The sequence below is a fragment of the Hyaena hyaena genome, unplaced genomic scaffold (assembly GCF_003009895.1).
Source record: "Hyaena hyaena isolate Hyena2069 unplaced genomic scaffold, ASM300989v1 scaffold_24, whole genome shotgun sequence".
NCBI lineage: Eukaryota > Metazoa > Chordata > Mammalia > Carnivora > Hyaenidae > Hyaena > Hyaena hyaena.
This window is the reverse complement of record NW_024080656.1, coordinates 2,834,881-2,850,064: the sequence shown is the minus strand read 5'-3', so window position 1 is coordinate 2,850,064 and position 15,184 is coordinate 2,834,881. Positions and strand designations below refer to the sequence as shown.

The 15,184-nt window shown below is 38.3% G+C and overlaps 1 protein-coding gene across 3 annotated transcripts in view; it reads left to right on the top strand.

The window, feature by feature from the left end:
• The window catches only part of UGDH (UDP-glucose 6-dehydrogenase), a 35,099-nt gene that overhangs the window by 17,203 nt on the left and 2,712 nt on the right, over nucleotides 1–15,184 (top strand). For all 3 annotated transcript variants that reach the window (XM_039226953.1, XM_039226951.1, XM_039226952.1), the window contains 8 exons: nucleotides 4,894–5,094; nucleotides 5,203–5,400; nucleotides 5,888–6,035; nucleotides 9,314–9,408; nucleotides 12,423–12,553; nucleotides 13,029–13,162; nucleotides 14,564–14,655; nucleotides 14,768–14,878. In XM_039226953.1, the coding sequence (XP_039082884.1) occupies nucleotides 4,921–5,094; nucleotides 5,203–5,400; nucleotides 5,888–6,035; nucleotides 9,314–9,408; nucleotides 12,423–12,553; nucleotides 13,029–13,162; nucleotides 14,564–14,655; nucleotides 14,768–14,878 (1,083 nt within the window). In that variant the 5' untranslated portion in view covers nucleotides 4,894–4,920. The remainder of the gene's footprint in view (nucleotides 1–4,893; nucleotides 5,095–5,202; nucleotides 5,401–5,887; nucleotides 6,036–9,313; nucleotides 9,409–12,422; nucleotides 12,554–13,028; nucleotides 13,163–14,563; nucleotides 14,656–14,767; nucleotides 14,879–15,184) is intronic.

Genomic DNA, 15,184 nt, shown 5'->3' with positions numbered 1-15,184 from the left:
TGCATTATTGTCTATATACAAGTTTTATTGTGTTTTAAGTAAACCATTGGTATTAATCCCTATCATTGCTTAGTGTAGAGTTGTCCAGTTGAATTTAGGTTGTCATTTTGTCCAAACCTTCACTATACGCCATAATCATCTGGTCAAATACGTAATTCCCAATCACTGAACAAATAATTGGAGAAGGTTCTAGTCTGGGATCTAGAGTTAGGAAGTGTTGGTAATGTGTGAGCCCATGTGGTAATAGTGTACGTATGTCATCATGTCTTGTTTCAACCACTGCTTGGTAGAGGTGAGGTGAAGAGAATCAGGTGAAGTGTGCATGCAAACTTATGGGACTCTCCTTTTTAGCTGAATTATGTTCCAGAAGTCATTTTTATTATTATTATTTTTATTGTAAAGAGAGATAGAGTGTGTGCATTTAGGTTTATTTATTTTGAGAGTGGGAAAGAGAAGGAGTGGACAACCGTGTGCTGGGGAGGGGCAGAGAGAGAAGGAGAAAGAATCCTAGTCAGGCTCTGTGCTATCAGTGCCGAGTCCAACTTGGGGCTTGATTTATGAATAGTAAGATATTGACCTGAGCCGAAATCAAGAGTCAGATGCTTAACCGGCTGAGCCACCCAGATGCCCCTAAGATTTTATGTTTAAGTAATCCCTACATCCAACGTGGGGCTTGAACTTAACAACCCTGAGATCAGGAGTCACATGCTGTACCAATTGAGCCAGTCATGCATCCCACCAGAAGTCATTTTTAATTAACTTTTAGGAACTTGGCTTGGATTGGTTAGGTTACAGGCTAGTCCACAGGCACCTTAGTTCATGATACGACTAGCCTGTTGTACCTTTGTAATGAAAAAATAGGACCAATGCTTAGGAGTAAACTCTGGTAATCTAATATTTGAACCAAGTACTTTACTTCTTGCTGTCCTGGTAGCCATTTACTCAAATATTCTATGTGTGATGGTATAGAAATCACCAATTTGTGGGTGAGCTAGGGTGTTATATGACTTGAGACCTTTAGGGCCTTAAATAACAAAGGGAAAGCCAGTGTTGTAAGCTTTGACTGAGCTCCATGTACTCAAGGAAAGAAATATCATGGGGTCTATAGAAGGTAGATGTTGTTGAATTGATAATGCATATTGTTAAGTTGTTGAATTAGTTGTTTTCTGGCTGATGAGACAAAAGAAATACCATGAAGATATATTAACTCCAGAAGAAAGTAGTAATGAAGCCACTGGTAAAACTGTTATGAATTAAATCTCTCTTTTGGCATTAATTACTTTAGAGAAATTGGTGTACCTTCTGTGACTTGCCTACTCATCCATTACTTAAGCTTATAGAAAGTTAGGGTAGAGGCATAGAAAATGAGAAAAGATTTTGGAGTAGCTAGGTACTTGGAGAAAATGAAGAAATTATCTTTGGGGCACCTGGGTGGCTCAGTCAAACATCGGACTTTGGCTCAGGTCATGATCTTATGGTTTGTGAGTTTGAGCCCCATGTTGGACTCTGTGGTGACATTTCAGAGCCTGGAGCCTACTTCAGATTTTGTCTCCCTGTCTCTCTTCCTCTCCTCCACTTGCTCACTCTCCCTCTCTCTCTCTTTCTCTCAAAAATAAATAAACATTAAAAATAAAAAAAAATTATCTTAGTCCAACTGTAGGATAACTAGAGCCTCAAATGAAAATAGGGGAATTTTCTGTAAAAAAAAATCTTCAAAAAGAATATTCTCAGGCAATAGAATCCACCTTAGGGGGTGGTCTGGCCAGATAGCTAATTTACACTTGCCTCTCTGCAGATTTAACCTGAGCTGACCTGAATCTTTCCAAGCTATTACTATATATGCCCATTATGGTAATTTATTACTGTATAACTCTCATTGCGTTCCCATTATTCTCTGGATCGGCTTTTAAATATTTATTTGTTGTATGCTTTTCATTATGGAAAATAAATTTATATAAAAGATGAAGACAATAATATAATGAACCCCTATTTACCCATTGTCCATTATCAGCAGTTACCATGGCTGATCTTGTTTTGTTTACTACTTCTCTCCTTTTCCTCCTACCCCAGGCTATTTTTAGACAGATTCCAGATAGGGATAGTTTTTATATGAATCAGTTTGCAGTTGTCATCTTCCAGGGAAAGGTCTCTGATCCTCTCTCTGATCCTCTCTCATCTTTAGCATGTTCCATCTTATCCTGTTAGCTGTCTTGGCCCTCCCATACTCTGGTGCACCCTGACTTCTGTGTCTCGGGCTTTTCCTAATTCGGTCCATGCATCTAAACAACTTTTGTTCTGCTTTTCACACCTCAGCACAGCTTTCAAGTTTTGATTTGTTTTGGCTTGCTTCCTTTATTTAGTCTCCCATTCGGTTATAAGCTCGTCAAGAGAAGAGAATTGGTACTAGTTACTACTGGTTCAAAAACTATTCCGGTATAGAATTTTAGGCTTTCCAGAGTGCTTTGACTTTTACCCCAAAGCATTATACAAACCCACTTGCTATATTTTAGAAAGCATAGTATCCTCATTTTCCATAATGGAAGCAAAGGTAGCCATATGTCTCCCAGGTTACATAGTACAGTTAAGCCAAAAGTAAACCTAGACTCTAGGCAAATGGTTAATTTTTCTTTCTGTTTGATAGTCTTTATGTAGTATCGCAAATCCTACAGATACTATATAATGTCTAGCTTTGATGAGTCAAATGTTTTTTGTTTTTTTTTAATGTTTTATTTATTTCTAGGAGAGAGAGAGAGAGAGAGACAGCGTGAGCAGGGGAGGGTCAGAGAGACAGGGAGTCACAGACTCTGAAACAGGCTCCAGGCTCTGAGCTGGCAGTCAGCACAGAGCCCGACGTGGGGCTCAAACCCACGAACCACGAGATCATGACCTAAGCGAAAGTCGGACGCTTAACTGACTAAGCCACCCAGGCGCCCCTAGCTTTGATGAGTCAAGAAAACATTTGTTTTCTTGATATTGCAAATAGTTTTTAAAAGCTATTGATATAGGTCTGTGAACAAGGAGGATAGAAAAGGAATTTAAAATTTGGTTTTGGGGCACCTGGGTGGCTTAGTTGGTTGAGCAACCAACTCTTGAATTTGGTTCAGATTGTGATCTTGCAGTTCATGGCTTGTGCTGCAAGTCAGGCTCTATGCTGGCAATGTGGGGCTTGCTTGGGAATCTCTCTCTTCTTCTGCCCCTCCCCTGTTTGTGCTCTCTCTGAAAATGAATATTTAAAAATTTTTTTTAATTAAAAATAAAATTTGGTTGAAAAGACCAGGATAATAGTATCCAAAATCTATAAAGAACACATCAAACTCAACACCCAGAAAACAAAGAATCCAATGAAGAAATGGGCAAAAAAGCATGAATAGACACTTTTCCAAAGAAGATACTCAGATGGCTAACAGATACATGAAAAAATTTTCAAAATCACTCATGATCAGGGAAATGCGTATTAAAACCACAGTAAGATACCACCTCACACCTGTCAAAATGGCTAAAATTAACAACTCAGGCAACAACAGATGTTGGTGAGGATACAAAGAGAGAGGAATCCTTTTGCACTGCTGGTGGGAATGCAAACTGGGGCAGCCACTCTGGAACACAGTATGAAGATTCCTCAAAAAATTAAAAATAGAACTACCCTATGGCCCAGTAATTGCACTATTAGATGTTTATCCAAAGGATATAGGATTGCTGTTTCAAAGGGGTACATGCACCCCAGTGTTTATAGCACCGCTCTCAACATAGCCAAAATATAGGAAGAGTCCAAATGTCCATCAATGGATGAATGGATAAGGAAGATGTGATATATGTATATAATGGAGTATTATTCAGCAAACAAGAAGAATGAAATCTTGTCATTTGCAACTACGTGGATGGAACTGGAGGGTATTATGCTAAATGAAGTCAGTCAGTCGTAGAAAGACAAATGTCATATGACTTCACTCATATGTGGAATTTAAAGTACAAAACAAATGAACCTAAGGGAAGCGAAGCAAAAATAGTATAAAACAGGGAGAGGGATAAAACATAAGAGACTCTTAAATACAGAGAACAAACAGAGGGTTGCTGGAGGGGTGTTGGATAGGGGGAGGGGCTAAATGAACAAAGAGAATTGAGGAGGACATTTGTTGGAATGAGCACTGGGTGTTATATGTAAGTGATGAATCACTAAATTCTATTCCTGAAATCATTACTATATATATATTAACTATCTTGGATGTAAATTACAAAGATAAATAAATAAGAATTTTTAAAAATTTTTAATTAAAAATTAAGACCAAGATAATAGTTGTACATAGGTGGTTCAGTTGGTTGGGCATCTGACTTTGGCGCAGGTCACATCTCATGGCTTGTGAGTTCAGGCCGCACAATTGGGCTCTATGCTGGCAGTGCAGAGCCCGCTTCAGATCCCGTCTCCCTCTGTCTCTGCCCCTCCCCAGCTGTGTGCTCTCTCTCTTTCAAAAATAAATTAAAAAAAAAAGAATTAAAAATAAAATAAAACAAAGACCAGGATAATAATTTATTACATATAATAAAGAGAGGAAAGAAAACTTATGTTTCATTTCAGACTGGGAATTCCTTTAGAACAAGAGCAGTCTCATTCATCTTTATATCTCCAGGGCTTAGCTTACAACCTGCCTGCCCTGATATCTGTTATTATATAGTAGCTTCTCAACAAAAATTTATTGAATGAGTTCCCCAGATGCTTCAGACTCTTCTGTCTGGTGATTATATTTATAAAATATTATTTCCAGAACTAACAGAAGGTTAAATTAAAGCTAATGATGATTAGCTTTGCACTTAACTAGTGAATTGATTCAGGGTTTATCTTGAAATCACTGAATATCTCACAGATTCTTTGTTTATAATCCCATATGCTTTCATCAGGTGAACACTCCAACCAAAACCTATGGAATGGGGAAAGGCCGCGCGGCAGATCTGAAGTATATTGAGGCCTGTGCCAGACGCATTGTGCAAAACTCACATGGGTACAAAATTGTGACTGAGAAAAGCACAGTTCCAGTGCGGGCAGCAGAAAGTATTCGTCGAATATTTGATGCAAACACAAAACCTAACTTGAATTTACAGGTATAAAAAAAGGAAGCATTAGAACCGTATTCTTATGTAAATATTGCTCCTTATAATTACCCATAGTTAATTCTAGGCTTAAAACTTTGCTTTGCATTGGGATTCTAGGTACTGTCCAACCCTGAGTTCTTGGCGGAAGGAACAGCCATCAAGGACCTGAAGAACCCAGACAGAGTACTGATTGGAGGGGATGAAACGCCAGAGGGCCAGAGAGCTGTGCAGGCACTGTGTGCTGTGTATGAGCACTGGGTTCCCAGAGAAAAGATCCTCACCACTAATACTTGGTCTTCAGAACTTTCCAAACTGGTTGGTATATAGCATTCAACTCTCCATTTAAGTTAAAGCCAAGGACTTAATTCTCTTAAGCCTGATAAGCCACACAGGTACTTTCTTAATATTAAATAAAAGGTATGCTTTTGAAGATAATATTCTTAGCCATTATGAAATAATTATGAAATGATTTTCACAAGGGAAATAAAATATTGGGGTATAAAATATTCTGGAAAGTTCTAAATTTTTAATAAAATGTAACATAAAATGGAGGGTTCATTAAAATAGTAGTCTTAAAAAATCACTCTTTCTTTCCCTTTTTTACTTTCATTCTTAAACATCTTTCTACTTGGATTTAAAACATTTTCCTTTACCAACCCAATTCATAGCCTACTCAAATTGAGCCCATCAGTAACTTTTATATCTCCCTCAGTAATTTGTATCAACTCAATGAAATATAATCTAGACATTTAAAATTACCATTTTAACTCATTGTACTTTTCCTTTTTTGTTCCCCCTAAAGGCTGCAAATGCTTTTCTTGCCCAGCGGATCAGCAGCATTAATTCTATAAGTGCCCTCTGTGAAGCAACAGGGGCTGATGTGGAAGAGGTGGCAACAGCCATTGGAATGGACCAGAGAATTGGAAATAAGTTTCTGAAAGCCAGTGTTGGTAAATTGAAAATATTCTGTACATAAAGTAGATTCATTTAGCTGGGTCTCTAACTTTAATGAAGTTTTTTTTTTTTTTTTAAATATTTATTTTTGAGAAAGAGAGCATGGGGAGGGTCAGAGAGAGAGAGAGAGAGACAGAGGATCTGAAGCAAGCTGTGTGCTGACAGCACAGAGCCCAATGAGGGGCTCTAACTCATGAACTATGAGATCATGACCTTAGCTGAAGTTGGATGCTTAACCAACTGAGCCACTGAGGTATCCCAAGGAAATCTTTGTTTAACTTGATGCCCTTAAAATAATGATTCTATTATACATGTGACCTTCAATCTATCAGGAACTTCCCAAGTGAAGCAATAATTAAGCTTATATTGTCTAATAATTACTGATTGATTAGTAGGATAAACATAGTTCACTGTTTCAGGAGGATTAATTGGTATTTAGTTACAACATTTAGGAAGAGTAAGTTTAGGAGACCACATAGGAAATAACTCAATACCTCATTGAAGAAAATAGGAAAAAAGTTTCCTAACATTTGCCTTGCCTGCTAATACACTTTTGGAAATGTGGCCTTGGTGAAGTGAGCTGGTCCTCGTTACTTGCCAGTTCTGTATTTCTGAGTTATCCTACGTGCTAAACTTTATTTGTAATCCCAAGACCAGTGCTTATAGTGCTTTCATGGTCATTTGCAGACCCAAAATGCAGCAGCAAAAAATTTGAGTCTCCCAACACAGACATTTCCAGCTGAAGTTGCATAAGACAATGCTCTTGTTTTCTTGTTTTAGCCCCCATTCTGTAAGCAAGTGCTCTTTCTGTGGTCTGTTTAGTTGTCACATTTTTTACACTTTTGTGCTTTTTGTTGGTGGTTTCACTTTTTTAAATGGCTCTCAGGAATATTGCAAAGTGCTGTCTAGTGTTTTCAAGTGCCAGGAGATTCTGATGTGCCTCACAGAGAAAATACATGTGCTTAGATAAGCTTTATTCAGGCCTGGGTTATGGTGCTGTTGGCTGTCAATTTAATGTTAATGAATCAATAATATATATTAAATGAGGTGTCTTTAAACTCATAAAAACAAGAACAGGGGCACTGGCCTGGCTCAGTCAGTAGAGCATGCAACTCTTGATCTTAAGGTAATGAGTTTGAGCCTCATTTGGGGCATAGAGCTTACTTAAAGGGGGTGGCGGGGGGGGGAGGAGGAGCACACATGAACAGACATTTCTCCAAAGAAGACATACAGATGGCCAACAGACACAAGAAAAGATGCCCCATATCACTCATCATCAGAGAAATGCAAATCAAAACCATAATGAGATATCATCCCACACCTGTCAGAATAGGTAAAATAAAAAATGCAAGAAACAACAAATATTGGCAATGATGCAGAGGAAAAGAAACACTTATGCACTGTTGGGGGGAATGCAAACTTTTGCAGCCAGTGTGGAAAACAATATGGAGGTTCCTCAAAAAATTAAAAATAGAATTACTATATGATCCAGTCATTCCAGTACTGGATATTTACTCAAAGAATACAAAAATACTAATTCGAAAAGATATATGCACCCCTGTGTTTATTGCAGCGTTATTTACACTAGGCAAGGTAGGGAGGCAACCCAAGTGCCCATTGATAGGTGAATGGATAAGGAAGATGTGAGTTATATATATAAAATCTACAGTGGAGTATTATTCAGCCATAAGAATGAATAAAATCTTGCTATTGGCAACAACATGAATAGATCTAGAGGGTATTATGCTAAGTGAAATAAGTCAGTTAAGGAAAGATAAATATCATAAGATTTCACTCCTGAATGGAATTTAAGAAACAAAAGAGAAAAGAGACAAACCAAGAAAGGACTCTTAGCTATAGAGAACATACTGATGGCTGCCAGAAGGGAGGTGGGTGGGGGGAAATAGGTGAAGGAGATTAATACTACACTTATCATGATGAACACAGTAATGTACAGAATTGTTGAATCACTGTATTGTAGACCTGAAACTAATATAACACTATATGTTTACTATACTGGAATTAAAATTAAAAGTTAAAAAAATACAAACATAAAAAAGTCCAAAGTATAAAAAAATAAATAAAATTTTTTAAAAATAAAAATAAAATGATTATGTATCAATTTGTTGGTGAAATGTGACCATAAGCTCACAGGAACCTAACTCTTTATTTCACCTAGGAGCAATGCTTTAGTATTGCTAAATACTAAAGTACACATTTGTGGCAATTTTGTAGAATGTAACTAGTGGATAATGAGAATTGTTTGGTTTTTTTGGATATAAGTTAATATGGTTGATGTAAGGGTAAATAGAATTTTATAGATTGGGCCATAGGCAGCCCTTCCTGTATTTCTGGGGCCTAATATCATTTCCCATTACTGGCTTCCCTGAGCTTTTCTATCTTTTTAGTATTTTCTTTAAGCTACCATTTAATAAAAAATAGCTACTATTAACGGTTTATTATGCAACAAGTTCTGAACCAGTACTTTATATATCTCATTAATTAATCCTTATAGCCTGTTAAGAAGGTGTTATTTCCTTTACAGAGATGGTTAGGGATCAGGGAAATTTTCACAACTTGCTGAAAGTCATACAACTAGTGAGTGGCCAGGTGTTTTAGACTTCAAAGCATATGCCAGTCCTCACTGTATATTGAATTGCATTAGAACAGGGTGGGCAAATTGTTGTCTAGGCTAAAACTGGCCCCCAGCTTGCTTTTATAAATAAAGCTTTATTGGAATACAGCCATGCCCATTTGATTACATATTGTCTATGACTGCTTTTGAGCTACAAAGGCAGAGTTGAATATCTGTGCCCGAGATTATGTGGCCCACAAAGGCTAAAATATTTACAATTTGTCCCATAAAAGTTTACCAGCCCTGTGCTAAAGTAAGAGAGGTGGGGTAGCGATACCAGGTGAATGAGGAATAAATAGAAAATGTAACCATAATAAAACATTAACTAGAAGATTACCTAGAAATTATTTATAGAGTTAATTAGTTGCTTGCAAATTTCACACAATGCTTAAGCCCAATAACTTTCTGACATCTAAATTTTATTATTAGAAATACTAGCATAGGGTCATCTGGCTAGCACAGTTAGTAGAGCATGCAGCTCTTGATATCAGGTTGTGAGTTTGAGCCCCGTGTGTGGTGTGGAGTTTACTTAAAAAAAAAAAAAAAAAAGTAGCATAGGCCTTCTGATTTAGTGTGACAGATTTGTCACAGAATTCAGTTGTGGTTCTTAAATAAAAATACTGTCACTGTTTTCTTCAGGTTTTGGAGGAAGCTGCTTTCAGAAAGATGTTCTGAATTTGGTTTATCTCTGTGAGGCCCTGAATTTGCCTGAAGTCGCTCGGTATTGGCAGCAGGTATTAATCTTTATAGTCAACAACTTTTGCTTAACTTCTAATTAAAAAAAGGTCACCCTCTAGGAGATGTTTTTTTTGTTTTTTTTTTTTACAAATAGTTTATTGTCTAGGAGATGTTTTTGACAGAATTTACTTATTCCAGGAACTCAAACATCATATTCAGTTTATTTATTTTAGGTTTATTTATTGGGCTTCTGTGTTTTTGTATTTTTTGCTAATGAACTCTGATGGAAATTTCTGAAAAACTATGTCTTCTAGTTTTATAACACATTTGTTCTCAGAGTAAAGCAAGAACTGTTCTTAATTATAACTCTTTTCTATTCTGAAAGGCAGAAAATCACAACAAAAGAAGGACCTGTATTACAATGCTTTCAGGTGGTTTGTGTGTGAGCTAAAATTAGAGACCCTTCCTGGACTGACAATAGAGTTCACATTGAGTGCTTTTCCTGTGCCAGGTACTTTTTTAGGTACTTTGCATATTTCATTTAGTCCTCATCACTAATCTGGGCAAGGAAACTGAGGCTTAGAGACGTTAAGTAACTTGTCCAAGATACAAGCCAGTAGACATATCTGTCCCAAATATTTTTTCTACAACTTTATAGTTTTTTAGATTTCAGCAGTAGGGGGCAATATAAGGAAATGTACATTTTTAAGGAAAATGTACAATGTAAAAGTTCATTTCACTCAATCCAGCATGATCACTTTATCTTCCTGTCTGTCATGGCAAAAAATGGAGATAAAGGCTTGATTTTCTAACACTCTGGGCTCATTTTCCAAGCTCTCAGGTTTTGAGACAGCCCCCAGAAACTCAGTGCCTCAAAAAAACACACATGGGGCACCCGGGTGCCCCAGTTAGTTAAGCGTTTGACTTTGGTTCAGGTCATGATCTCACTGTTTATGAGTTCGAGCCCCACGTCTGGCTCTGTACTGATAGCTCAGAGCCTGGAGCCTTCTTTGGATTCTGTATCTCTGTCTCTCTGTCTTTCTCTCTCTCTCTCTCTCTCTCTCTCCTCTCTCTCTCTGCCCCTCCCCCACTCTCATTCTGTCTCTCTCTCAGGAATAAATTGACATTAAAAAATTTTTTTCTTTCTTTTTTTTTTAATGTTTTATTTATTTCTTTTTTTAAAATATCTTATTTATTTCTGAGACACAGAGAGAAAGAGAGACAGTGTGAGCAGGGCAGGGTTAGAGAGAGAAGGAGACACAGAATCTGAAGCAGGCTCCAGGCTCTGAGCTCCCTGTCAACACAGAGCCTGACGTGGGGCTCGAACTCTCAAACTGTGAGATCATGACCTGAGCCGAAGTCGGATGTCCAACAGACTAAGCCACCCAGGCGCCCCTGTTTTATTTATTTCTGAGAGAGAGAGAGAGCATGAGCAAGGGAGGCCCAGAGAGAGAGGGAGACACAGAATCCAAAACAGGCTCCAGGCTCTGAGCTGGCTGTCAGCACAGAGCCCAACACGGAGCCCGAACCCACTAACTGTGAGATCATGACCTGAGCCGAAGTCAGACGCTTAACCGACTGAGCCACCCAAGCACACACATAAAAACTAGTCTCTTTACTTATATCCATCTGGTCACCAATAGAAAGTCTTGTTTGTTTATTTATTTATTTTTATTTTTCTAATGTTTATTTTTGAGAGGGGGAGAGCAAGCGTGAACAGTGGAGAGGGGGTGGCGCAGAGGTGGGCAGAGAGAGGAGACAAAAGATCTCTGCTGATGCAGAGAGCCTGATATGGGGCTTGGACCCATGAACCGTGAAATTATGACATGAGCCAAAGTCAGACACTCACTGACTGAGCCACCCAGGTGCCCCTAAAGTCTTGTTTATAAACTCTTAGGAGAGTAAAGGGTTGAGTGATCAGAGACTTTTTTTTACTCTTACAATATTTAGTTAAAAACTTTGACAAGGGTTAGCAGTGTTAATGGTTTATCAAGAGGCAGTCATAATTCTGTGCATTGTTCAACTGTTCTCTGTCCACTTTCTACTTACACTCAATTTGGTGAGGGGTAAGCAAATGGGAGGGGGATGGGACCTTTGGGATTTGATTGCTTACAGCCTTGCTTCCATAGAGTTTGCAGAAGTTGGCAAAAGAGAACTCTGTCTTCTCTGTGCCAAATTTTTCAGCTATTATAGCTGGATCTCAAGTGGGGTTGAAACTTAGCTGTTCTCATCTTTACATCCATCCCATCGAGACTGGTGCATGGAAAGTAAAGCCAAGTGAAAATTTTCAGGATGGCTTTAATTGGTGGGATGGTAATTTTTAAAAAATTTTTAATAGATGCTAAAGAGGTTGTTTAATCTTTGCCTCCTGTTACTTTATGAGACTGGTATTCAAACAACAGTACTATAAAACTGAGCAGTGTATCTGCTAGGAATTTACCCAAGGGATACAGAGATGCTGATGCATAGGAGCACATGTACCCCAATGTTCATAGCAGCACTCTCCACAATAGCTAAAACATGGAAAGAGCCTAAGTGTTCATCTACTGATGAATGGATCAAGAAGATGTGGTTTATCTATACCATGGAATACTACATGGCAATGAGAAACAATGAAATCTGGCCATGGGTAGCAACATGGATGGACCTTGAGGGTGTTATGCTGAGCGAAATAAGTCAGGCAGAGAAGGACAAATATCATATGTTTACACGTATAGGAGGATTAGGAGGAACTTGACGGAGGAACAAGGGGGAGAAGAAGGGCGGAAATGGTGGGGGAAAGGGAGAGAGGCAAACCATGAGAGACTCTTGAATGCTGACAAAAACGGGGGGGTGGGGGGGGGGGGGGGGGGGGGGGGGAGGGGCATGGAGGAGGACACTTGTGGGGATGAGCACTGAGTGTTATGTGGAAACTAATTTGACAATAAACTATTTGTAAAAAATAAAATAAAATGAAAAAATAATAAAAATAAATAAAAAAAACTGAGCAGTGTATGGCATAGGCCTCACCTCTCTTAACTGCACTAATTGTACATGTGTACATTGCATAAAATTGTGCATGTAATTTCAGGTCATAGATATGAATGACTACCAGAGAAGGAGGTTTGCTTCCCGGATTATCGATAGTCTGTTTAATACAGTAACTGATAAGAAGATAGCTATCTTGGGATTTGCATTCAAAAAGGACACCGGTGATACGAGGTATCAGTTCTTAAAAATACTTCAACCCTTTTGAAAATATTAGCTGCTTATCTTATTTTGATATTTGATGGTGGATGTGTGTGTGAAATATATGTATATATATAGCATAAGGAATAAAAATAAAGTGAACATCCATATGTTAACAAGAAATAGAATCTTCCTGGGGCGCCTGGGTGGCTTAGTCGGTTGAGCGTCCGACTTTCGCTTGGGTCATGATCTCGCGGTTCGTGGATTCGGGCCCCGCGTCGGGCTCTGTGCTGACTGCCAGCTCAGAGCCTGGAGCCTGTTTCAGTCTGTGACTCCCTCTATCTCTGGCCCTCCCCTGCCCACGCTGTCTCTCTCTCTCTCTCTCTCTCCTAGAAATAAATTAAAAAAAAAAACAAAAAAAAAAATAGAATCTTCCTTCTATAAACTCCTTAGGGATTAGAATATATGCCATTTCAAAGCTTAGCAATATGGATTTATTTTCCTTTAGAGAATCCTCTAGTATATATATCAGCAAATATTTGATGGATGAAGGTGCACATCTCCATATATATGATCCAAAAGTACCAAGGGAACAAATAGTTGTGGATCTTTCTCACCCTGGAGTTTCAGAGGATGACCAAGGTAAGGCTTTGAGTCTTATGAATGACTTTGAGTATTGGCCCTAAAACTTGTTTGTTCTGTTTTTGTTTTTGTTTCTTAATGAAATGCTGCATTAAAAAAAATTTTTTAGGGGTGCCTGGGTGGCACAGTTAAGCATCCAACTTTTCATTTTGACTCAGGTCATGGCCTCAACAGTTCATGGGATCAAGCCCAGCATCGGGCTCCATGCTGACAGCACAGAGCCTGCTTGGAATTCTCTCTCTCCCTCTCTCTCTGTCCTTCCCCCACTCTCTCTCTTTCTCTCAAAATAAATAAACTTTAAAAAAATAATTTCAGGGGTGCCTGGGTGGCTCAGTCGGTTAAGCATCCAACTTTAGCTCAGGTCATGATCTCACGGTTTGTGGGTTCGAGCCCCGCATCGGTCTCAGTGCTAACAGCTCTCTCAGAGCCTGGAGCTTGTTTCAGGCTGTATCTCCCTCTCTCTCTGACCCTCCCCTGTTCTTGCTGTCTCTCTCTCTTTCTCAGAAATAAATAAAACATAAAAAAAAATTTTTTTAATAAAAAAAATAATTCCTGCATGGTTAACATATAATGTTATATTAGCTTCAGGTATACAATATAGTGATTCAACAATTCTATACATTACTCAGTGCTCATCAGGATAAGTACACTCTGAATCCCCTTCACCTATTTCACCCATCTACCCACTTGCCCCTCTGGTTTATTCTCTATAATTAAGACTGCTTCTTAGTTTGTCTCTCTCTCTCTCTCTCTTTTTTTTTTTCTTTATTTGTTTGGTTTCTTAAATTCCACATAAATGAAATCTTATGGTATTTGTCTTTCTCTGACTGACTTATTTTACTTAGCATTATACTCCCTAGCTCCATCCATGTTATTTAAAATAGAAAGATTTCATTCTTTTTGATGGCTGAGTAATATTCCATTGTATGTATATGTATATTTTTGTGTGTGTCTCTCTATGTATGGGTGTGTATGTATGTATGCGTGTGTGTGTGTATATATATATAGCACAGCTTCCTTATCTTTTCATCTATTGATGGATATTTGTGCTGCTTCCATGGTTGTTCTATTTTTATCATTGGTAGGTCTTCTTTTCTGCCTCATTTCTCTAAAATTAAACTCTTAGACATTGTTCTATCAACTTTGATCTGAAGTGATCAGCTGTAAGTTGGTCTAATGTTTTTCCAACATATTCTAAAAAGCCCCAGAGGTTCCAAGGAGATGCTTCTAGGGCAAGGTTCAGGTGCTCCAGGCCCCACCCCCACCCCATTACTCTCATCCTCACTTCAACCAGACCATTTCACTTCTGTCAGGCCCTCAACTCCTTGTAATCCTAGAACTAAAATGCGTAATTTCAAATAATTCCTTCCTTTTTGCCAATTTTTTGTTGTGTTGTTATAGTGTCCCGTCTCGTGACCATTTCCAAGGATCCATATGAAGCATGTGATGGTGCCCATGCTGTGGTTATTTGCACCGAATGGGACATGTTTAAGGTGAGGTGACAAGTACTATGAAAGAAAATTTTAGAAGTATTCTGGTATCAGTAGGGATTGAGTATGTGTTCATGTATATGTTCTAATTGTTTCATTGGTTCTGTCTTTATAGGAACTGGATTATGAACGCATTCATAAAAAAATGCTGAAGCCAGCCTTTATCTTTGATGGACGACGTGTCTTGGATGGGCTCCACAATGAACTACAAACCATTGGCTTCCAGGTAAGTATCCTGGACTGGTTTTGTTTTGTTTGTTCAGTCATTTGCTTTTTAGTGGGTTTGGGTTTCAGAATTTTAACATTCCCTTCTTTAGCAATAACACAACATGGGGGCAGCATGTCAGTTCTCTGGAAAATCTCTGTGTGATTAGTGTAGTTACTCTACTCCCTCCTTAATTTGTGATCTCAAGATCATTCAGTATTGGTCTTCCTTACATAGTATCTAGGAGTCAACAGTTACCTACTATATAGGAATAGAATGTACCTTGCCTTACTTCATATAAAGATCAAGTAAGAAAATATACAAACT